This window comes from Carcharodon carcharias, chromosome 2, assembly GCF_017639515.1.
Source record: "Carcharodon carcharias isolate sCarCar2 chromosome 2, sCarCar2.pri, whole genome shotgun sequence".
NCBI classification, from domain to species: Eukaryota; Metazoa; Chordata; class Chondrichthyes; order Lamniformes; family Lamnidae; genus Carcharodon; species Carcharodon carcharias.
The window spans coordinates 155,779,844-155,805,655 of NC_054468.1; the positions used below are offsets into that span (position 1 = coordinate 155,779,844).

Consider the following 25,812-nt stretch of genomic DNA (forward strand, 5'->3'; position numbering starts at 1 on the left):
CGTAGCAGTCAGCAGGCTACCTCCATCTCTGCTGTGGATTTCAAGGGAGTATCAAGATGTAATGGCAGGGTTAGGAAGATTCAGATGTAGTTTCACAGCCTGGGCATGGGTGTTGATTACTAGTACATAATGTTCACTTTGTTAATAAACTCCCAAGAATGTTCCTTGCCCATGACTCCTTGTTATGATGAGCAGTGTTTGCGTCACTCAGATGTGAAACCTTGGTCCCTGCACAAGATAAAGGCAGATGTACCTTTACAGTCACTGGACACATCAGTCACGCCTGCACCTCGCTGGGGCTTATCATTGCTGCCAGAATGTCCTGAGCTGGTGCACAGAGTTCCATCATTCTCTGTGTGCTCCCAGCACCTTTGAGATGCAGCTCGCCCCACCATCTCATCAGCATCTGTGTCCGGTGACAGTGTGGTCCTGAAGGGTTCAGTTCACAAAGGATGCCATAGGATCAGGAGAAATTAAAGTTTCCCCGCTGCATATCCATGATATGACCCTGTTCACAGAGTGCAAATGAGGTGCCGTCAGCAGACAGGAGTCAGACATGTGGAGTGTCCCCACTGCATGTTGTCACCATCCTCCTGAAATGAAGGAACTATGGGCATCTGCTGCATCTCCATGTCAGGATCCTTATCACTGAGGGTATGTGCGCTGCCAGACAGGAGACAAACATTCACAGGTGCAATGTGAGGATCTATGGTCTCTTCACTGCAAGCCATCATCTTCCACATATCTAGCAACTATGAGAGCCTCCCAAGCGCGCCTGCCTCGTTTGACCAGCGTGATAGCCTCATCGCTTCATCTTCATCTTCGAGGACCTCCTCACCCTCATCTGCATCGACGTCCTCCCCATTGGAGGAGACTTCCAGCTCCTGCATCTCCTCCTCTGCCAGCTCCTCTCCACATTGCAGTGCCAGGTTGTGAAGGGCGCAGCAGGCAACCACAATGTATGATACTCTCTGTTGACTGTGTTGCAGGGCACCACCAGACCAGTCCAGGCACTAGAAGCTCATTTTCAACATTTTGATGGTTTGCTCCACCAAGGTGCACATTGCAGCATGAGCCTTATTGTACCTTCTCTCTGCTGTAGTGAGGCCATCGCACGGGTGTCATCAGCCACGTCCTTTGCGGGCAGCCCATGTCCCCGAGGAGCCAACCCTGCAGCGTCTCTGGACTCTGGAAGATGTCAAGGAACTGAGACCTACAGAGAATGCAGGAGTCGTGGACACTCCCTGGGAATCATGCACAGACTGCAGGATGGTTTGTGCTGGTCGTACACCAGCTGAACATTTAGCGAGTGGAAGCCCTTATGATTGATGTAGCTGACCACTTGTTGCCACGGAAATCTGAGTGCCACGTGAGTGCTGTCGATGGCACCCTGCACCTGTGGGAAACCTGAGATCTGGGCAAATCCCAAAGCTCATTTCCTAGCTCTCCTGGTCCCAGGCGAAATGCACAAAGTTGTGTGTCTTCGTGAAGATGGCATCCATGACCTCATGGATGCATTTGTGCATGGAGGCTTGTGATATCCCATAGAGGTCACATGTGGACCCCTTAAAGGAGCCACTGGCGTCAAAATTGAGTGACACGGTCACTTTCATGGCCATTGGCAGTGGATGCCCTCCACGCCCTGTGGCGCCAAATCCTAGATTGGTAATCCAGAGACCCAGGGGAATGTTCTAGGGACCTGGGTTTGAATCCCACCACTGCAGATGGTGGAATTTGAATTCAATAAAAATCTGGAATTAAAAAGTCTAATGATGACTTTGAAACCATTGTCGATTGTTGTAAAAGCCCACCTGGCTCACTAATGTCCTTTAAGGAAGAAAATCTGCTGTCCTTACCTGGTCTGACCTAGATGTGGCTCCAAACCCACACCAATGTAGTTGACACTTAAATGCCCTCAAAGGGCAATGGGATGGGCAATAAATGCTGGCCTAGCCAGCGACGCTCACATCCCAAGAACGAATAAATAAATAAAAATTCTGCAGCAGGTGGCAGGTGTTAATTACCAATTCCCTGGACACGTGCAGTCTTCAGGGACATTGATTCTCAGTCATCTGCAGGAATGACAAGTGCCATCCGCAGCACCTACCGCTGTGGCTCTTCAGCGGCGTGCAGAGGAGCCCAGCCACCCCTTCTTCTTCAGGGGGTTACTCCTCCCTCTGAGCAGCCGGTGCTTCCATCGTTCTGTTCTCCTTCGTCTCCACCTCTCTGTAAGCTGACAGCAGGACATCTAAGTTACCAGGCTCCATGCTCCTGATGCACACTTCTTGCAGGATGCAAGGGAGAGACATGTGGGTTAGGTTGAGTGCATAAAACCTCTCTTGGTTAAGTCTGAAGGCCCCTTAACACAGCCGAAAGATTGCTGGCCCACTTGGGTAGCCAGAGTTTAGTGCGCTGCGTGGCTGCCCAAAACCCCACCCACCTCCACCTGTCCAATTGGCAGCAGCTTCGCCCACTGGGCTGTATGCTGTGCTCTCAGTTCAGGCATTTTCCTAATCTGCACTGCAAGGCTGCTATTATCTTGAACCGTTGGGGAGGGTGGTCCAAAACTGAATGATGACATTGCAAGAAGCTGTGAGCCTCTCCACCAGTGACTGCTCCACAGCCAGCTTTAGCAAGGAGATTATACAGCGTGCCCATCATCCAATTGTTCTGCAGTCCATTAAAACACTCATTAGTTTGCAGTCTGTGCTCAAGGGGTGAAAAGCTCTGGAGCATTTGGTGGCACTTTCAGACCTCTGCGTTGCTTGAGTGGGGAGATAAGCTGGAGGCCCGCCTCCAAGCATGTCAATGTAGCTGTACCTGAACACTCTCAGCTACAGAGGAATGGTCACTTTATACAACGTTTCCCTAATGTGTGGCCACTTCCGACCCCAAACCTCGCACGTACTTGTGCGCCATCATCAACTGCAGTGCAGCCCTTGCCCCAACTCACCTCAATCGCAGTGCAGCCCTTGGCACCCACAACCCGCCTCAACCACAGTGCAGGCCTTGCCCTGGCAATGCACCATCAGCCAGCTGGGAAAATGCAACTTGCCTGTGCCTGTGCCTCAACCTTGACATCTAACAGGCGACCCTTGCAAGCGCTGCGCAACACTACTGTGCACTCACCTCCGAGTTCCCCTCGAAGTTCAGCTTGCCAAGTGCACGCCTCATAAATACTGTTGTGATACTGATGTGCCCTGATGATCCAGCGTGGTGGGGGGTGATTCCAGTGAGCAGGGCTTATAATGATATGCAGATGCATTAAAATGAAGTTCCCAACATGCAGCTGTGGGAAACGCAGCCCACCACTGGCGGGTTGAGTGGGCAATTGCAAACTGGTTTCATCGTGAAACCGACTTTTGGCTTTCCCGCCATATTGTCCACACATGCCCACCATGACACCAACAGGCACGAAAAAATCTGCCTATAGATCATATAAACAGAGGGAGGCCATTCAGGTAGCATGACCATGCTGGCTCTTTGAAAAAGCTATAAAATTAGTCCTACTTCCCTGTTCTTTCTCCACAGGCCACAACTTTTTTCTTAACAAATATTTATCCAATTCCCTTTTCAAATTTATTATTAAATCTGCTTGCACCATACTTTTAGGCAGCAAATTCCAAGCCATAACAAATTGTTGCAAAACAGTTTTTTCTCAGCCCACCTCTTTTTATTTTTAGCAATTACCTACTTTGTCCTTTAGTTACCAACCTTCACACCGCTGGGAACAGGTTCTCCTTAACTACTCTATCAAAACATTCAGGATTTCGAACCCCTATTGAGTCTCCCCTGTTTTAAGAAGAGAACACCACCAATTTATCTAGGCTCTCCATGTAACTGAAGTCCTTCATCCCTGGTACCATTCTGGTTAATCTTCTCTTCACTCTCTCTATAGCTTTAATGTCTTTCTCAAAGTATGGTGCCCTGAACTGCAATCAGGAGCCTAACCAGAATCTTATAAAGTTTAAGTACAGCTTCCTTATTTTTGTTCTTTATGCTTCTATTTAGAAAACCAAGCATCCCACGTATCTTTTTACACAGCCTTCTCAGCTTGTCCTGCCACCTTCAAAGGGTTGTATATGTAGAGCCCCAGGCCTGTCTGCACTTGCTTTAAAATTGTATTACTTAGTTTATATTATCTCCCCTCACCTCATTCTTCCTACCTAAATTAATCATTTCACCCTTGTTGACATTAAATTTCATCTGCCATGTGTCTGCCCATTTAACCAGTCTGCCTATGTCTTCCTGAAGTTTATCGCTATCCTCCTCATTGTCAACCATATTTCTAAGTTTTGTGTCACCCGCAAACTTTGAAATTATGCCCTGTACATGGGAGTCCAGGTCATTAATATATATCAAAAAGAGTAATGATTCCAATACAGACCCTGGGGATCACCACTGACAAAATCTCCTAGTCTTAAAACCATTCATAGCTACTCTCTTGCTTTGTTATTTTTAGTCAATTTTGTATCCAAACTGCCACTGTCTCTTTAACCAATTTTACTAACAAATCTATCATGTGGCACTTTTTCAAACACCTTTTGAAAGTCTATATATACATCAATTGTATTCTCTGTTACCTCAAAAAATTCAATCAAATTAGTCAATATAATTTGCTTTTAACAAATTTGTGCAGTCATTGGTTACCCATATTTTCCTAAATATCAATTTTCTCCTGATATTTGTCTCTAAAATCTTCACCACCGACCTGTAATTGCCATATTTCTCTCTCTTTTTTTGAAAATGGTGTAACATTTGTAATCCTCTGGCACCATTTCCATATTTGAGGATGATTAGAAGATTGTGGCCAGTGCCTCTGCAATTTCTAACCTTACTTCCTCACAAACCTAATATCCATCTTGTCCAGACTGAGTAACTTTTCTACTTTGAGTACTTCTAAGTACATTCTGCTTATTTTTATCCTATCTACTGCTTCCTTACTTAAAGCTACATCGGCAGAATCCCCTTCTCTTGTGAAGACAGATGCAAACTACTCATTTCAGTATCTTAGCCAGGCCCTCTGGCTCCACACGATGATCTTTTTGGTCCCTAATCAGCCCCTCCCTTTCTTTCAGTACCCTTGTACTAATCATGTGTTTAGAAGCGACTTCTGGGTTCCATTTTATGTTAGCCACTAATCTAGTCTCATATACTCACTCATTGCCCTCTTATTCCTCTTTTTCAATCCCTTCTGAGCATTCTATATTCAGCATGGTTCTCTACTGCATTACAAACCTTATAATTGTCATAGACTTCCTTTTACTGCCTCATTTTAACTCCATATCTTTGCCCATCCAGGGAACTCTAGCTCTGTATGCCCTTCCCTTCCATAAGGTATCTAGTCTGTATCCAAACTATGCCCTCTGTGAAGGCCTCCTTTTGCTCATTTACTGTTTTACTGGCAATTTTGATTCCAATCCACCTGCGCCTGATCCTTTCTCAACTCACTGAAATTAGCCTTCCCCTCTAGTTGAATAAGCTCACATTTTTCCTTGTCCTTTTCTGTGAAAGAAACAGAAAGAACATGTCCACACATTGCGCCTTTTTCAACTAAACAAAAGCTTGGGGCGCAGCCATTCCCTGGTTCATTCCCCACAGCAGTGCCTTGACCAGAGTCAACACGACTGGTTTGAATTTAAACAAAAGCTTGGCAGTTAACGGTTGTCTGGTGCATTCTCTATGGCAACTCATCTACCTGAATCTGAAACTATGGGCTACATTTTCAGCCCCCACTAGGGTTGGGCTGGGAGGTTAGCAGGGGCTAAAATGAAAAGCCCCACTGGCCAGTGTGCCACTTCCCTGGCTTCATCACGCCTTGAGGACAATTTTGCAGAGAGGATATTGGGTGGTGGCGGTGGGGACAGGGGTGCTTCCTGACTGCATGCTAAGTGGGTCAACAGGGATTTTCCAATCAGCCTCTAGATTCCCACAGGTGATTGGGCTGGTCTAGATGGCTTAGGGCAGCCTCCCGATGAATGGGGGCAAGCACACCAGGCAGGCCACGAGACTCTTCCTCTTTGCTTGGGTGGAGTGATCCCAGGTTGCCCTGTAGAGGGACGCTCTCTCCCCTACCACCACCACCCCCTCTCCCACAGTGATGATCTGGCTGCAAGATCCATTCTTAGAGATTTTAAAACATTGGAGACAGGGCATCTCCAACTTGAAGCACTTTCTCTCATACTTAACTTCCATTGCAGCCTGCTGCCACTTCCAAGTTGGTAAGCTTTTGAATGGCCCGCCAGCTTTGGCTGCCTTCCTTATTTGGACATCAAGTCTATCTCCAGGCCAATGAAGGGAATGTTCCAGCGAAAAGCACTGAGCACTGAGTGACTGCTCCCCCCACCCACCACCGGAGCAGATTCCGGAGTTGAAAACAGTTCCCGGGGGAAATTCCTGCCCTATAAGTACCTCTGCTCTACTACTCTGAAGTGTGCATGCAGTCACGAAGTAACTGAAATTTAGTCTACGCATCCTTGTATATTAATGAATTCATGATCTATTCAGATGCCAGGTTGAACTAAAAGGAAACTTGTGCAAGTGAAATAGAAATATGGTGAGTAAGCACATTATTCTGTTATCTTTGAAACCTGGGCTCAAATCCAGCCCACGATGACTGGACAAGCATTTGCTCCATTTTGCGGCTGTGCATACATCTTTGGTGTCCTCTATCAGCTGAGGGATTGTATGTAAATTAGTTTGGACAGAGGGAATGGCCAGTTTTCAGATCTTTTACGCAATCATTTTCAAATAATCTAAATTTTGCTTTAGATTAATTTTATTTATCTTTGGTTTCTATTGCTACCAAATTAAGCACAAAAAATCTGCAATGGAACATCTTAATTTCATATTAAAGACACTTGTTCTTTTTTACCTTGTGGACACTAATGATATCAGGGAAACATCCGAGTAATCCTTTGTACTCTTGGTTGGTTTCCATCAGATAATGTAGGTCTTTTTTGGGCTGTTGAAAACAAAAGTTTATATGACATTTCTACATAGCTGTACTATGTCACTAAAAGCAGCTTTTACACTCAGGTTTCAGTTTAAGTTCAGTTATCATAATGTGATAAAGAACAATGTTATATAGACACACATTGTACCTCATTTTTGCTAAAGACAACATTTTTTTCCAAGTATTTTCTTTTGTCCCCTGATCTTTGTGCTAGGCTTACCATCTATGGCGCAAGTGCAGCCAGAGATAAATTGTTCCTTCACTGAGACAGAATCTTGCTTCAAAGCAGTATTACCAGAATGCCAGCAGTGTAGCATGCGTAAAAATTGGTAATCTGAACCAATATTCCAAATTCATTCCTATTCCAATATATGTAGCTCTAATAAGCTTCACGACCACACTCCTTGCAGTAAAGCACAAATCCCACATGAGCACCACAAGCACTGTACACTGCCAACTTTTTCTCCTCCTCCTTCTTCCTCTTAAATAATTCACATTCTAAAATATTACTGTTGACTTTTAATGTCACAGTTTACAGTTCAATGTTATTATAAATGTGTAACCGGAAAGTCTAAGCAAGCTGCAATATTCATGGAGCATGATGGTAAAGGATATCAACTTAGAAGCAGTGCATAGGAATGGACTGTGCACTATCAGCAAAAGGAGAATGAATCAACACAAATGAGAAACTAACTTAATCACAAGGAACAATGTAACAGATGTAACCTGTTTTACACTTATCACTAAGTAAACGGATAACCATGACTCACATGAGTCTGTGATTAAGAACGTTCTCAATGCTGGGTGCAACTGTATAAAGGGAGGAACTTTGGAGACATTGACAGCGAAGACCAGCAGGAACAACCCTCGCAAAGTGGACCCTGAGTCAGGGGCTCAGCGACAAGATCTACCGCCAAGCCAAAGGCTGATCACCTCTCCTTGAATGGATAGTATCATTACATTCCAAACTGTAAGCTTTGAGAATTATTTTGGTAAAGTGCTTCTAAGTAAATCTGTGTGATATAATAAAGTCGACTTAAAACGAACTATCGGTAGTAAGACTCGTTTGTCCGTATGTCAGTTGTACTCAAAGACAGAGTCAACATTTTGGCGTCCCTGGGTGGTCCGGTTAAGTGATCACCTTAAAGTCACTACTGTGCTCGAACCACCAACGTAATGGACAAACGGAGGGAAAATGGCCAGTAAAATGCCAGAATGGGAGAAGGTGCTCCGGGAGTACCTAAACCACAAATGGCCCAAATGGGTCGAATATGCCAATAAGGCATTAGAGGGTCTGGGACCCACTGGGCCGAAGTACAGGGAAGAGACTAGAAAGGGACAGGCAAAACGCGCCTCTAAGCTCAGTACGGCTACAGCGATAGTAGTTACTATCGAGGGTAGCAAATGAACGTGTGAGGCTTTTGACCCTACTGATGCCACACACACAGAAGTTTGGGTATTGAGGCGTATGGTACGAGCCTGGGAGAAGAAGGTCCAAGAGAATGGTAAAGTAAAAACGATCAAGGAGGGGCGAATGAACCTGATCAGTGAGAGATTTATGAGAGGGGGGAAATAGAGAGAAAGGCATTAATGCAAGAAAAAAAGGCACTAATGCAAGAATTAGAAATTGCAAGACAGACTATATGTGAATTACAAAAGAAAGTAGTGGATGAGAAACAAAAAAATCAGATGCATCTGGTACATCTGAATCAGTTCCAGATGCAGTATGAAAAGGCACATCAGGAAAGTGAACTGGCAATCAGAGAACATGATACCGCCTGGCAGGCAGTGGTAGAGATGACTGATAAATGTAATAACTTGTAGGCAGCTGTGAAAGTCCTTCACAAGTCAGGCAGGGAGGATGGACATTGTAACACCGATCAAACCAAATGTCAGCGTGAAATTGACAAATTAAAATCGCAATTTTCCATTTGGAAAAGTATGATGTGTGCATTCGGAGCTATAGAGCTAGACGGAATCGCTGGGGGAGATGTTGATGTGGATTGGGGTAATTTAGAAGAAGCTGCCCAGAAATATGGGGAAAGGGAAGGAGACAGACACTGGGAGTGGGATCTTCTTCCTCCCTGGACCGAGGGTAAAATACCTTCAGTGCCGCCAGAGACTATGCAGATGAACCCAATTACTACAGAACGAAGAGATTCAGTCGCAGTTGCCCAGGGGCCGATAACTTATAATACACCCTTTACCGTGGCCCAACTGGCAGAGATTGCCAAAAGGATCACTCCGTTTCAGGGCGGAGGTGGTCCATACAAATTTTTCCAACATGTCCATCAACAAAGGGCCTTACATGGCCTAGATGATGCGGAAGAGCAGAAGCTCTTGTTAATGTGCCTGAGCCCTGCGGTACTCGACGCTGCCAGGTCCTCAGAACACTGGGGCGGGGGAACGGGACCCTTCAGCAGATGACTGATGCAATATTGACGGCTGTAGGAAGTAATAAAGGAGATCCTGTTGAAGGTTTAACCAAGTGTAGGCAAAGGAAGGGGGAAATACCCGACGGCCTTTGCCAATCGTCTGTGGACACACTTTAATGGGGGTTTTGGACCGGGATTAAATAGGCAGAATCTTCAGGCCCCAAATACTACCCGATGGACCTGAATGTTGGTATCACACTCTACCGAGGGCAGTAAATGAACGTGTGAGGCCTTTGGCTCTACTGATGCCACACACACAGAAGCTTGGGTATTGAGGTGTATGGTACGAGCCTGGGAGAAGGGGATCCAAGAGAATGGTAAAGTAAAAACAATCAAGGAGGGGCGAATGAACCCGGTCAGAAGTCAGGTCAGAGTCTAGCATGGAGAAATGAGGGATGGGGTCGGGGCAGGGAGGGGGACCTTGGGGACCTCCACCCCCGTAAAATGATAACCACAGGGAGGGGCCGTGGTCAGGATCAGAATCATGGTAGAGGAGGAGGATAGGGAAATCAAAGCAGTCAGGGACAGTGTTATAATTGTGGTCAGGTTGGACACTATGCAAGGGAATGCAGGGCGTCGCGTCAGAGACCGGAGGGGATGGGGCCTAGCCAGATCCAGGTCTTGCCCTTAGAAGGACCCCAAGGAAGGAGTCCAATACACACGGTCTCTGTAGACGGGCCCACCAGTCAAGGAAATCACCTATACCCTCAGTGCCTAAACCAAGATCCACATGCATGATGGTGTCAGGCCTCTCCAGAATGGATTTGTAGTGCCAAGTGGGATGGTGTAGGACAACCTCCAGCAGAAGGTGAGGTAGGAGGCCACCCCACCAAATCTTTTATGGGATACTGGAGCCACCCTTAACATATCAAAAGGAATAGAATTGTCGTGGCACACTAAAAGAACAATCATCTTGAGTGGTTTCACCAGACACTCTCAGAAGGGATTTGAGACTAGCCCTTTAGAATGCAGTTGTTATCACTCGGCAGTATGAGTGAATTTACACCCCAAATCAGAGCACATTCTTGGCTCTGACCTAATGAGAAAGTGTAATCTGTCATTTGATCCAGTAAATTGCTGCATTTGACAAATGGGCAAAGTAGCCTCAATACCCAATTGGAAGTCCCCACCCCAAGAGAATTAGCACAGTTGGGGAACTTTGGATTAAACCTACGGACATGTCTGATGTCCCCGAGGTACAAGAACTTATTGACAAACATATATCCACCTTTGCAACCCATAAACATGACTGCGGTTGAATGATAGGTGAGGTGGTCATAGACGGCCCCGATCCAAAACCACAGAAACAATACAGGTTCCCCAAGCAAGCAGGGAGTGAAATTTCGAGGGTAATAACAAGTCTGTTACAGGGAATGTTGTGTCCTGTGGCATCAACAAACAACTCACCAATCTGGCCAGTTAGGAAGCCAGGCTCTCTCTTGGTGACTAACGATCGACTACCGGGAGTTAAATAAGGCCTGCCAACTGACCACGCATACGGTGGCAACCAGCCCTAGACTACGATGAAACAAGCTCCACAAGCCTGATATTTTACCAGTCTGGATATTAGTAATGGTTTTTGGTTCATTCCTTTGCAAAGGAAGCATAAGTACAAATTCGCTTTTACATTTCAAGGTCAACAATACACTTGGACCTGTCTACCTCAAGGGTTTCATAACTCTCCCTCAATCTTCCATCAAAGATTAGCTCAGGGGTTTTGGCTTTTCCCAACCCAAATGTCTAATTCAGTATGTTGACGAATTCCTCCTCCAGGCAGATACTAAGGAGGAACATTTGAAGCTCCTCAGTGAATTAATAGCCCTCCTTACCTCCTTGGGATTTAAAGTTAACCCTAAAAAGGCCTAGATTATGAAATCCCAAGTTACGTAGTTCAGGACTACGGTTACCTATGGTAAGTGGGAAATTGAGGCTAAACGCATTGAAGCAATATTACAATTACCCCTCCCCAGGGATGTGAAATCCCTCAGATCCTTTTTAGGATTAGTAGGATACTGCCGGAACCATATTGATAGTTTTGCCACCAAAGCCACGCCACTGTCAGACCTTCTAAAGAAAGATGCCCCTTGGCTGTGGACGGAACAACACACTCAGGCCATTCTAAGATTAAAACAAGCTCCGGTCTTGCAGGTATCAGACCCAGCACTCCCCTTTGCTCTGGAGGTTGCTGCAACGGACTCTACCATCTCAGCGGTCCTCTTGCAGGAGCGCCATGGGAAACTCAGACCAGTTGCGTATGCATCCCAGCTCCTAACCCCTGTAGAACAAGGGTTTTCTGTCTGTGAGTAACAGCTTCTGCCAGTCTTTTGGGCGGCACAACATTTCGTGTACATAATTGGCTTGAACCCCTTAACGGTCCTCACGGAGCATACACGCATCCAGCTGTTGCTGGACAGGCGAATCAAGGACGGTACCGTTAGCCAAAATCGTACAGCCCGAAGGGCTCTGATGTTGCAGGGTCGCGATAGTGCAATTAAGTCAACCAAAGCATCTACTTTTCTTGCTGACAATCTCAGCTATAGTAGTGAACCGCATGAGTGTCAGGCATTGACAGCAAATGATCCCAAGGGGCCATTTGTGCCAAAACAAAAACGGGGGGAAGCCTGGGTTTGGGGACGATATTACTAGTCAGACCCTGAAAATTTTTGTTGATGGATCCTCCGTGGTAGAGGACGGAGTTAGGAAAACAGGATGTGGCATCTCTGCAGAAGACTACCAAGTTACCCCGCTAGCAGAGATAGCTCTAAATCTGCCAGCTAAAATGAGCACTCAGAGAGTTGGCAGCAGTCGCGTATGTGGTTAGCTGCCCTGAAAATTTTCCCCCACCATTAGATTTATACTTGGACAGCTTGTACAGATGCAGCAGTTTAACTGATTTCGTGCCCCTATGGGAAGCGAGAGGTTTTGTTAGCGGACAGTAAACCTTTACCATCTGCGCCCTTCTTAAAATACATTGTCCAAGCAGCTCAAGGGCAGGAATATAGCATAGTCAAAGTGAAAGCTCACCATAAATCTTCCCCTGCTGGGGGCATACGAGCAGACAAATTGGCAAAACTAGGTGCTCAAGAAGGAAAACCATGGCATCCCCAATAGGTGAGCAAGTATTCACAGTCACAATCAACCAGACTAAGATTGAGGATCTTGCAGAGGCCCGAAGTATGGATAATGACCTAAAATAAATTCAAGACAAGGATGCCCTGCATCATATAACAAGTGGAAGGCTAAGATACAAATTAAGGACGGGCTCATCCTTATGGATGGACGGTACGTGGTAACATTCCAACATTGCAATCAGGTCATATACCAATGCCATGATATTCAGGGGCACCAAGGAATAGAAACAACCACCGAGCGCATTAAAAGCTTGTGCTGGTGGTCCAACATAGACAGGGATGTGAGGCACTATGTAGAAAATTGTTTGGTGTGTGCCCAAAATAACCCCGACTACTATTTAACAAGGGAGAATTTGGTCATACCAGACCAGTAAATGGATCCTGGACAAACCTACCAAGCAGATTATGTCAGCCCTCTGCCACCCTACAAAGGGGAATATAAATACATCCTGGTAATCATTGACACATTTAGTAAGTGGGTTGAAGCATTTCCCACTAGGACTAATACAGCTAAATTAACTGCCAACATATTGGTGCAGCAAGTATTCACCAGATGGGGATTCTCACGTAGTACTGAGTCCGGCCAGGGCACCCATTTTACCGCCCAGGATATGCAAAATGTAATGGCCTTATTGGGAATAAATCAGAAATTCCATATAGCTTACCATCTGCAAGCTAGTGATATAGTAGAGAGGATGAATAGAACCCTGAAAGGCATGATCCAGAAAACCATCCAACAGAACAATTCCACCTGGAATATGGTCCTACCCTTTGTCCTAATGCTGGTACGCAACACGGTATCAAGCTGAACAGGTTTTACCCCTCATTACTTATCCATGATGGCATGCCTCCTTTATAACTTGATCCAAATTTTCTCTTAACTGTTCTACCATCCAATTTCCATAGATACCACAAAGAGTTCTGTTTTGTCCCCTACTGCTGATGTTCTTTTGTTTCATTATTAATTGGTTTATCGTCTTAGCATGCCCTTCTAATACGTTTAACTATTTCTTCACTCGCCGTTTCTTTCTGTTCAGTCTGCGAACTTGTCCTCTGATTTTTATTTAACCTTTCCAGTACCCCTTTCACTTGCCTTGTCAAGATTCTCAATTTTGTATCCAAATTTACCAAGTCAAGGGTGTTTACAGTTGACATCCTGGCACCATAGGCTGACAGGCTGGTCTCTATTAGGCCTCGTCTCTTTCTGCTACGTCCCCTTGTCCTGCCAAATTCTTGTCCTATTTCTTAGCCCAATAGTATTTTAGCCAATGACAGAAACAGTTTCCTTTCAGTATCCAGACACCAGTCAGGCAGTTAGATAGCACTAATATTCAACACCACTGGTATCAATTCATGATGTACATCATCATACAGCATCTCTTCTGTTGATCTTAACACAATACCTCTGTCAGGTCATGGAACGAGATCTGGGCATGACAATGAGTTTACAGGGGTTGTGGTCAAGACTGTTGTCCTGGTTGGTGCTATGGTAGTCGTTGCTGTTGTTGGGGGTGGGGGTGGTATATCTAATAGCCCATCGTACAACTTGACCCGTGCAGCTCAAGACATATCCTCCCCCTACTTGACCCTTTACTTGCCGCTCTAGTCCACATTTTATCATGGATAAGTAATGAACAATTGCAGAATTTAACGAACAGAGAATCTAATCCTAACCTGATGACTTGTGAGTTAAGAAAACTAACCAAAGTGTGGTTTGATGAAGATTGCAAAGGAAGTACTGAAAGTGCAATAGGAATGGTGCTGGGAATTCCTATAATGTCGAAAAACATGATAGAGAAGTGCGCCTTCACCGTGGACAATATAGGAGTCATCATAGATGGGGTATGGATAGGACAAGAAGCAACACAAGCCTATGCGATAGAAATGAATGGAAATACAATAGGATCAGAGTTATTTAGGTGCGAGGGAACAGACAAAACAACCATTGTCCTTACCCGATATATCCGAATGAGCAAGCCCTGTGTGGGTTTAAAGCAAAGGGAAAGGTGAATTGCACTTTGGAAGCGAGAAGAACAATAGGTAACACCACCTGAATAGGATACATGGGCAGAGGAGAGTACTGTGTGCCCACCAAAGAAACAATATTTCAATATGGGCACCCAAGGTGCCCAATTAATGGGGTCACCTTCTGTTTGCAACCGGAAGTCTCAACTAGGATAGGGAGGATAGAGTTAGTAGACATTCATAAAAGACAAGAAGTTGATGTGAATGTAACAGAAGAAATAAAAGCAAAACTTAAAAATTATAAAGAAAACTATTTGACAGAAATATAGTTGTTGCCCGAATATTTGACGAGAATAAAGGAGGAGTTAACTAAAACCTACCTAGAAGTTGAACAAAATACCACAGGAATAGCTAAGGATATTAGCAATATTAAGGAGAGTAATTGGTGGGATGACGTTTGGGATTTGGGGGACAAACGTACAGATTCATCCATTGATAAGAACTGTTTCTCACATTGCTGTAATCTTGACATTTTGTACTTTGATATACTTAACGTACGTTGTACTAATGCTCAAATGGTGTAAAACTGAAATGGAAAGGAAGTTAGATCTGGAATTATATGTGCGGAAAAGGGATCGACTGATTAACGAAAATGTCTGGTCTATCGATAAATAGCCATGAACCATGTAACTGTTGTAAACCATCCATGTACCATGCACAGTTTGAAGGGTAATGATACTGCCTATTCAGAGAAGGTGTATATAAGTGATCCATTTGCAGTACCCTTCCAATGGATCAAAGCGGCAAGGCTAAGCAAGCTGCAACATTCAAGGAGAATGATGATAAAAGATGTCAACTTAGAAGGAGTGCGTAGGAACGGAATGTGCACTATCAGCAAAAGGAGAAGGGGTGGTTGATTGCTAGGAACAGAAGGTACCACCTCCCCCCCCTTCCACTGGATGAATCAACACAAATGAGAAACTAACTTAATCACAAGGAACAATGTAACAGATGTAAAAAACAAAAAAACTGCGGATGCTGGAAATCCAAAACAAAAACAGAATTACCTGGAAAAACTCAGCAGGTCTGGCAGCATCGGCGGAGAAGAAAAAAGTTGACGTGTCGAGTCCTCATGACCCTTCAACAGAACTATTGCACTTTCAGTTCTGTTGAAGGGTCATGAGGACTCGAAACGTCAACTCTTTTCTTCTCCGCCGATGCTGCCAGACCTGCTGAGTTTTTCCAGGTAATTCTGTTTTTGTAACAGATGTAACCTGTTTTACACTTATCGCTAAGTAAACAGATGACCACGATTCACATGAGTATGTGATTAAGAACATTCTCAATGCTGGGTGCAACTGTATAAAAGAAGGAATTTTGGATACATCAACAGTGAAGACCTGCAGAACAACCCTCGCAAAGTGGACCCTGAGCCAGTGACTCAGTGGCAAGGTCTACCGCCAAGCCAAAGGCTGATCACCTCTCCTTGAACGGGTAGTATCATTACATTCTAAACTGTATAAGCTTTTAGAGTTATTTTGGTAAAGCGCTTCTAAGTAAATCTGTGATATAATAAAGTCGACTAAAAACGAACTACCAGTAGTAAGACTTGTTTGTCTGTACGTTAGATGTACTCAAAGACAAGGTCAACAAATGTTACATAGCAAATTTATACATTTTCAATTCAGTAACCCAAATTAAAAACATATTGGTACCTGTTCTGCAAAGAGGTTAGCAATTTCTTCATATGTCTTTCCTGCTTCAGTTAAAGGATCTGTCAAAATGGATTCACCTGAAACACAAATCAATGATTGAGAATCCTTTGGCCGATTATATTGCAAATATTATGACACATTACCCTTTACTATGAAAAAATTCTCTATAGAAAGACAACTCCCTAATGACACAAAGATCTGATAGAGTGGATGTATTTGTTTAAAGTTTGACAGATGCCCTAGGGTGATTACAACACTATAATATTAATCACTCCGATGCCAATAATTGCAGCAGGGTTAAAAAAATAGCTTGCAAATTTTTTGAATCACCCTTTGTGCAATTTATGTGATTTACTGAATCCTGCAATAAGATTACAGATATCCATTATTCTCCAGGACCATGCTTGGTTATCCAAATATTGTTTAGCTATGATTTTTTATTTTAAAAAGGTTTTTTTTTCCCTTGAAATCTGACTTTGTAGTTTCAAGAACCAACAGCCAGGCAGGACAGTGACTAAAGGATTACAGTAATTTATGTATGTATGTTAACAAGGACATGCCAGTTTCATTACTATGATGCATCTATCTACTTCAAATAAATGCTTATTATGAGACAATACAAAAACAATATTTTATGTATATCTAGAAAACTGTCTGACAAAAAACAATCTGCTGCTAAATCAGAGACATTTAAATATCAAGAAAGTTAAAACCAACAGCAATATCATTTAGCCCTTCACTGTGACATAGCTCCAGTCCAGTTACATTCATACTATTTATCAGTTCAGAGAACCATCATTAGAGACTTGGGGATGGGTCATATGCCAAACATTTCAATCAAGGAATATTATGTAAAGTACTGTGAACTAAATATGGCTGCAGAGAGGGGCAAGCTGAGGATAAAAGAAAATAATTTTTAAAGCATCATATAAGGCTGAACAAATATGATGTCATCAGCAAGTTTATTTGTAGTTCAATAATTTTAAAAATTGGCAACTTTACTTCATAGTAGATTACTATCATCTTCATTTGGATCTCTAAAAGACTGCAGCTAGCAAATGTGCACACAGAGTACCCTAAAACATTACTAATAACACATTACCTTCATAACCACTAGTTGTAAAGACCTGTGAAAGGTTCTGCAAAGCTTTTCCTATCTTCTGATATTCCTTAGGCAGTGCTTTAAGAGAACATAGAACACAATCAACACAGACCATCTTCATTCCTGTACTTTAAAAGCAGTCAATACCAATTGTACTTCAAAGCGTCTCCAGCTCCTCCGGGACATAGGAACAGAAGTAGGTCATTCAGCTCCTTGAACCTGTTCAGTCATTCAGTTAGATCATAGCTGATCTGTACCTTAATTCCATCTACTCGCTCGCCTTGTGCATAACTCCGAATATCTTTGCCTAATGAAAATCTATCAAACTCAGTTTCGAAATTTTCAATTGCTCTAGCCTCAAAAACTTTTTGGGAAGTGTGTTCCAGGCTCCACCATCCTGTGTGTACATTCTGATGGTACCCCAAAACTCTCATTTTAAAGTTATGGCCCCTCGATCTAGATTTCCCTTTAGAGAAAATAATTTCTCACTCATCATCACCTCCTTTGATCATCATAAATACCTCAATTAGACCACCCCTTAATCTTCAAAGAGAATACAAATCTAGCATATGTAACTTGTCCTCATAATTTAAACCATTTAGTATTATTCTGGTGAATCCGCATTGCAGCCCCTCCAAGGCCAAAACATCCTTCATGAGGTGCATTGCTCAGAAGGAATGCAATAATCCAGGAGGGGTCTAGCCAGGCCTCTGAACATTCAAAGAACAAAGAAACAAAGGATGCGTAACATAACTTCCAGCTTTGACTTTGTCTTGAGCCCGTCCACCAGCTTTTAGTGATTTCCATATTTGGATCCCACAGTTGTTCTACTCAAACACAATTCCTAGTTGCTCGCCATTTAGAAAATAGTCTGACCCATCTTTCCTAAATAGATTCAATGATACTGTAGGGTGGATTTGGATCAGATACACAAAATACTTATATAATATTTAGGGTTCTCTTAAACAGAATAGCTGCTATAGAATATGAAACAGATTGTTTTAGTGTATCAAACATCTATCTTGTTTTGGTCCTATTCTTCATTTATTACGAAGAGGAAGTGAGATTTGTTCAAATGCATTTGATGGAAGGTACAGTAGCAATTATTCAAATAATCAAACATTAGTTTACAAAAGAAAACCTTTTAAAAATAAAATCTACACCTAGCAATATCTTCACAGCAATTCATTAAATTTCAGGATTTGAGCAAACCCCTCCCATTATTTAATATGTTTATTTCTTAAATTAAAATAGGTTAGATTAGGGAGTACCCTTACATTGTAAATCTCTGCTTCTGATACTTTCCATTGCTGTACAGAAAATGATGAACCACAGGTGATGACGGTCAAGACTAATCTTTGCAGCATCTACTCATGATGACAAAGTGGCAGGAAATGGTATTGAGCTCACATTTTCCCAAAGATTCAATTCCCAACCTTATTTTATACCAAAGGCAGCTGCAGAATAGAAATCACAGATGAGCTGTATCCCATCCAAAGTCACTCATTCACATTCCAGTAGCTGGTTTTGCAGCAGAGGATGGCAAAAGAACAAATGAACAACAGGAAGCAAAAGTGGAAATAGATATAGGTGGAAAGACAAATGAATACAGATAGAGATAAACAGAATTATAAAAATAAAATACACACATTGACATTAAGGTCACAAAATTGCACTCTGTAGCACATGTACTTTCTTTGTTACAAGTGCCAAGGGTGGGGGATGGTGGTGACAGAGTGGGGTGGGGCTGGCCAAGGAGGGTAGAAACAGAAGGGGCGGTGGGAGAAGGGGGCAGGAGGGAGAAGAGGTGGCAGGACGGTGGGACAGTGAAGCGGTGGGATGGCAAGGTGGAGGCAGCAGGTACTTCCATGTTTTGTGAATGGCTCATTCAACTTTGGTTTCTGTGGCTATAATCCCAGATCCTGACCTCATTACAGCCTTTGTCTAAACGTGGACAGTACAGCTGAACTCAAAAGGTGAATTGAGAGTGAGCTTAACATTAAGGCAGCACTTAACCAAGGGTGGCATCACGAAGCACTAGCAAAACTGAAGTCAATGGGAATCAGGAGGAAAACTCACTACTGGTTGGAGTCATACCTAGCACAAAGGAAAATAGTTGTGGCTGTTGGAAGCCAATCATCTCAGCCCCAGGACATCACTGCCGGAGTTTCTCAGGGTAGTGTCCTAGGTCCAACCATCTTCAGCTGCTTCATCAATGACCTTCCTTCCATGATGCTTGCACAATGTTCAGTACCATTCATGACTTTTAGAGATTGAAGCAGCCCGTGTCCGTATGGACAAAGGCCTGGACAACATTCAAGTTTGGGCTGATAAGTGGCAAGTAACATTCATGCCACAAAGCGCCAGGCAATGACCAACTTCAACTAGGCAGAATTTGCCCATGACATTCAATGGCATTACCATCGCTGAATACCCCACTATCAACATCCTGAGGGTTACTATTGACCAGAAGGTGAACTGGACCAGCCATACAAATAATGTGGCTACAAAAGCAAGTCAAAGGCTTGGAATTCTGCAGTGAGTAATTTAATCCCAGACTTCCCAAAGCCTGTCCACCACCTCAAAGGCACCAGGATTGGATAGAATATTCCCCACTTACCTGGGTGAGTTTGTAGCTTCTACAACACTCAAAAAACTCAACACCAAAGACAAAGCAGTCTGCCTGATGGGCACCCCAACCACCACCTTAAACATTCACTCTCTCCACCACCAAGGCATGGTAGCAGCAGTATGTACCATGTGCAAGATGCACTGCAGGAGCCTGCAAATGCCCCTTCAACAGCACCTTCTAAACCCAAGACCTCTACCACCTAGGACAAGAACAGCAGATGCATGGGAACACCACCACCTGCAAGTTACCCTCCAAGCCACACACCATCCTGACTTGAAACTATTATCACCGTTCCTTCACTGGCGCTGGATCAAAATCCTGGAACCCCTTTCCCAACCAGAGTGGGTGTACTTACAGCATGGATTACAGCAGTTTCGGTTCCATATGTTTTGAGGGCCATCTACACCAAACTTATAACATCTGACATGCCCAGAGGAAGAAGTCCCCCAAGCACCAACAATGACAATATGAACTGTCAGTTCTGTGGACAAACATACTGATCTCGCATCGGATTGCTCATACATGAGAGGACCCACAGATGATGATGGAAGCATTTTTAATTTGGACATACTCAAACAAGGAGTTTACCACAAAAAATTTTAAGGAAATGGCATTTGAAGATAAATTCACTGAGCTGCGAAGCCACTGTACTTCTTTTGCATCCAAGTCCTCAGAGTAATACTGTTCACATTGACTTCCATGGCTATCTGCTCCGATTCCCTTCTGAATGCTTGACTGGCTGGCCTCCAATGGGAAGAAGACTTTCCTTCTCCTGTCCAACCCTTCCATCAGGGCCTCGAGTGATGCAACAAAACATTCGGGAGCCTGCTCTCTGCCATACCGTACCAGCTTAACTTTTCTGTAGGTCAGGCACTCGTTTCCAACAGCTTTCAGTATATGCTGCAGCCAGAATGCACCTTGCCTTTAAAGAAGTACAATCTGGCTTTAGGTATTGCTGGCTAGCTTTAAGTGGTACTATCCTCACACAAACTTGAACCCCCCCCCCCATTGAGGAGTGCAGCCATTCAACAGCACATTTAGTCTTGGGCTGTATACCACTATCACTTAAATGAGTAGACAGCATGAAGTTTGCAAGTTTTCTGCATTACTTTGCACTGGCACGTTACAATCACCATGCCCATTTTCAAGTGCCAAGAAATTTTTAGCCCATTCACTTTAAAAAGGTAGTCACCCATGCAAGAAAATCAATTCATCTATATCTAATGGTTCTTTAAGAGTAGCACTGATCTCCAGCTGTGGTTCAGTTATTTTCATTGTGCTTTGTTCACACTCCCTTTGAATTGTATTTTTTCCTTATGCGCATTTGATTCCCAGGAGATGAATGTGAGATAAAAACAAAAAACTGCGGATGCTGGAAATCCAAAACAAAAACAGAATTACCTGGACAAACTCAGCAGGTCTGGCAGCATCGGCGGAGAAGAGTTGAGGTTTCGAGTCCTCATGACCCTTCAACAGAACTGATCTTTCTTTACAAGGAGAGGGAAATATAAGCTGGTTTTGGGGGGGGGGGGGGGCACAGGTAGAGCTGGATAGAGGGCCAGTGATAGGTGGAGATAACCAAAAGATGACATAGACAAAAGGACAAAGAGGTGTTCAAGGTGGTGATATTATCTAAGGAATGTGCTAATAGGTAACATTAAGCGTAGAAAGCAGGATGAGCAAGGTACAGATAGCCCTAGTGGGGGTGAGGTGGGGGGAAGGGAAGGGGTCGAAATAGGCAAAAAGATAAGATAAAACAATGGATGGAAATACATTTAAAAATAATGGAAATAGGTGGAAAAGAAAAATCTATATAAATTATTGGAAAAAAGGGGGATCGGAAAGGGGGTGGGGATGGAGGAGAGAGTTCATGATCTAAAATTGTTGAACTCAATATTCAGTCCAGAAGGCTGTAAAGTGTCTAACTGGAAGATGACGTGCTGTTCCTCCAGTTTGCATTGAGCTTCACTGGAACAATGCAGCAGGCCAAGGACGGACATGTGGGCAGGGTGGAGTGTTGAAACGGCAAGCGACAGGGAGGTTTGGGTCATGCTTGCGGACAGACCAAAGGTGCTCTGCAAAGCGGTCACCCATTCTGCATTTTGTCTCTCTAATGTAGAGGAAACCACATTGGGAGCAGTGAATGCAATAGACTAGGTTGAGGGAAGTGCAAGTGAAATACTGCTTCACTTGAAAGGAGTGTTTGGGCCTTTGGACAGTGAGGAGAGGGGAAGTAAAGGGCAGGTGTTGCACCTTCTGCGGTTGCATGGGAAGGTGCCATGGGAGGGGGTAGAGGTGTAGGGGGTGATGGAGGAGTGGACCAGGGTGTCCCGGAGGGAATGATCCCTGCAGAATGCTGCCGGGGGGGGTGAAGGGAAGATGCGTTTGGTGGTGGCATCATGCTGGAGTTGGCGGAAATGGCGGAGGATGATCCTTTGAATGCGGAGGCTGCTAGGGTGATAAGTGAGGACAAGGGGGGGCCCTATCATGGTTCTGGGAGGGAGAGGAAAGTGTGAGGGCGGATGCGCGGGAGATGGGCCGGACACGGTTGAGGGCCCTGTGGAAAACCTCGTTAAGGAAGGAGGAAGACATGTCAGAGGAACTGTTTTTGAAAGTGGTATCATCAGAACAGATGTGACGGAAGCGAAGGAACTGAGAGAATGGGATGGAGTCCTTACAGCAAGCGGGGTGTGAGGAGCTGTAGTCGAGGTATCTGTGGGAGCTGGTAGGCTTGTAATGAATATTGGTGGACAGTCTATCACCAGAAATTGAGACAGAGAGGTCAAGGAAGGGAAGGGAAGTGTTAGAGATGGACCATGTGAAAATGATGGAGGGGTGGAAATTAGAAGCAAAATTAATACATTTTTCAGGTCCAGGCAAGAGCATGAAGCAGCATCGAAGCAATCATTGATGTACCAGAGAAAGAGTTGTGGGAGGGGGCCGGAGCACGACTGGAACCTCACAATGCCTTTTGGAAATGTCGAAGGTAAATTATACTAATTGTGGCATGAGACAAAGAGCTACAGCTAATAAATGAGGGAATAAGAGAGAATGAGAGAAAGGAGGGAGAGCAAGATAGGCAATGAGGAACAGGGTTAAATGAAATGTTACAGAAACTGAAGAAATAGTAGAGAATAAGATAAAAATAATGCAATAGGAGGGAAAGGAAAGGCAAGGAGGGGAGAATAAGAGGTATTATGCCATGTGAAATTGGGAAATCAGAATTATGATAGGGAATGGCACTGGCTAGCAGTGGAAGAGAAGTGTGGGGCAGAATGGCAAATTATTACAAATGTAAGGTTTTGTGAGATTGTTACTTTTTGGGGAGTGTCTTTAATTTAGGGTAAAATGGAGGCATGGAAGGGGTCATGTGACCTGTTCTGAATTCTGCTGACAACAAGCCTGGGTGACTTTATTCTTAAAATTTAAAAGGGAGACCAGGTTTTTTATCTACTAAGAAGGTGGTGCAAGGTGTTCACACCTATAAACAATGGCAAAAGTATTTATGCTGATGGTACACAGGCTTAGTCTTCCAAAGTCCCAGGACGATATTAAGAATATTAGGCTTTATAAACTGTTATACTTTAAACTGTCTACTTAATTTCACAACTGAGTGAAGCTGGGAGTCTAAATTTCTACCTGGATACCTAAGTGAAGCTGGGAGTCTAACTTTCTACCTGGATACAAGGCCTACACGATTCAAGTTGCCATAGAGATGGCCTTTGAGAGGGAAGAGTCCATAGGAAACCACTGTCAGGCCAGGTTACAGGTTTTCCTAAAAATATTACAGAACTTCATAGATAGGTTCAGTCTGCCATAATCTGAGAGGGTCAAGAGATAGAGGCAGCAAGTCGCTATGGTTCACCATGCAAGAATGCACATGGGAACTTGTGCTCAGATTGAAGAGACCAAGTTTGTGAGCATTTAAATGAGATTTGAAGATTCGCTTAGTTTTGGCTTGAGGACTGAATCTCCAGGGTGACCCTACCTTAAAGCCAGTTTGGTGATTAGAAGTTATCTGACTGGAAAAGGAAAACAAGGGAAGCAAGTCCTCTGGAATTACATTGAACTGGTTCTGGAAACTGATGTAGAAGATTTTCAGTCATGATAAAAATTGACAAGGGTTAGCTTTTCTGTAGTTCAGAGTATAAGTTGCCTTTAAAGCAGTTTTAGTCAATTTTTTTAGCTTATTTGTTACAGTAAAAATCCTAAAACTTGAAATCTTATCATGCAAATTTCTTTAAGTTGGCCATTGGGAATTTGAATTTATTTTTTTCTCTAAGAAGTTATCAATCTCTACAGAGATCGAAACAAAGCAGAAGCTCCTGTGGGTCTTTGAATCCACAGGCTGGGACCAGTACATTGGGATTTGCTAAAATTTAAATGAATAAAATTACTTGGTGACTTTTGCTGCATTCATTGCAAAGTTAAAATAACTATGTCTATTGCTGAAGCATTCGTTCCTCAAGACGGCCTGTCAGTGCCTTGCAATAGTTAACAAAAGTTTATTTGTAGTTGGAAGGAAGTTCATAGAATCACAGAATCTTAACGGTACAGAAGGAGGCCATTCGGCCCATCATGTCTGCACCGGCTTTTCAAATGACCATTATGACCTAGTGCCATTGCCCTGCCTATTCAAATAATCATCTGTCCCCTTGAATGCTTCAATTGAACCTGCTTCCAACACACTTTCAGGCAGTTCATTTCAGACCGGACCACTCGTTGTGTGAAAAAGTTTTTTCTCACGTTACACTTGCTTCTTTTGCAAGTAACTTCAAATCTGTGCCCTCTTGCCGCTCTTGATCCTTTTACGAGTGGGAATAGCTTCTTCTTATCTACTCTGTCCAGCCCCCCCATGATTTTGATCAGTTCTATCAAATTTCTTTTCAGCCTTTTTCTCCCCAAGGAGAAGTTTAAACTTTCCAATCTATCCTCATAGCTGAAGTTTCTCATCCTGGAACCATTCTTGTAAACCTCTTCTGCCATCTCTCCAACGTGTTCACACCTTTCCTAGAACCGTACACAATATTCCAGCTGAGGTCTAACAAGTGTCTTACATAAATTCAGCACAACCTCCTTGCTGTTGTAGTCTATGCCCCTATTAATAAAGCCCAGGATACTATATGCTTTATTAACTGCTCTCTCCACCTGTCCTGCCACCTTCAATGATCTATGCATATATACACTCAGTATGTCTGCTTCTGCATTCACTTCAAAATTTTATATTTTATATTTTCTGCTCATGCTCTTCCTACCAAAATGCACCTCCTCACACTTCTCCGCATTGAACTTCATCTGCCACATCTGCCCACTCCAACTTGTCTATGTCCTCTTGAAGTTCTACACCATCCTCCTCGCAGTTCACAACACTTCCAAGCTTCGTATCATCCGTAAACTTTGAAGCTGGAAGTTGGAAATAGATCAAAAAGTAGGAATTGAGAAAGCAGATATAGTTGAGGTATTGGCTCTACATCTGAACCTCCAGAAAGACTAATCCAGATAAAAGGCAGAGCGAGTTGGCTAGGATTCAGTTATAAATGAAGCAAGTCAAATTGGAAAAGATAGCGAAAAGCAAAAACTGGAGTTTGAGAAAGAAAAAGAAATGAAAAATCTTGAACTCAAAAGAGAAGAAAAGGAAAGAGAAAAAGAAAAGGAAATGTGAACATTTAAATTAGAATTTCAAAGAGCAAGAGAAAAGGAAAGCCTTGAATTGCAAAGAGACAGGAAAGCCAGAAAATTTGAAGCGGATAAAGAAAGGCTTCGATTATGCGAAGAGGGAGTAGCAGGCAAACCTGATGGGTCAGATTTAACTCCCAGTTTTAATTTGGCAAGGAATATTCGCTTAGTGCCTACATTCAGTGAGGAAGCAGCTGAAAT

The 25,812-nt window shown here is 43.5% G+C and overlaps 1 protein-coding gene across 4 annotated transcripts in view; it reads right to left on the reverse strand.

The window, feature by feature from the left end:
* Positions 1 to 25,812, reverse strand: part of snx9b (sorting nexin 9b) — a 215,888-nt gene that overhangs the window by 13,318 nt on the left and 176,758 nt on the right. For all 4 annotated transcript variants that reach the window (XM_041174505.1, XM_041174491.1, XM_041174515.1 and 1 more), the window contains 3 exons: positions 17,304 to 17,381; positions 16,202 to 16,278; positions 6,875 to 6,964 (listed from right to left, as the gene is read on the reverse strand). In XM_041174505.1, coding sequence (XP_041030439.1) covers positions 6,875 to 6,964; positions 16,202 to 16,278; positions 17,304 to 17,381 — 245 coding nt within the window. The remainder of the gene's footprint in view (positions 1 to 6,874; positions 6,965 to 16,201; positions 16,279 to 17,303; positions 17,382 to 25,812) is intronic.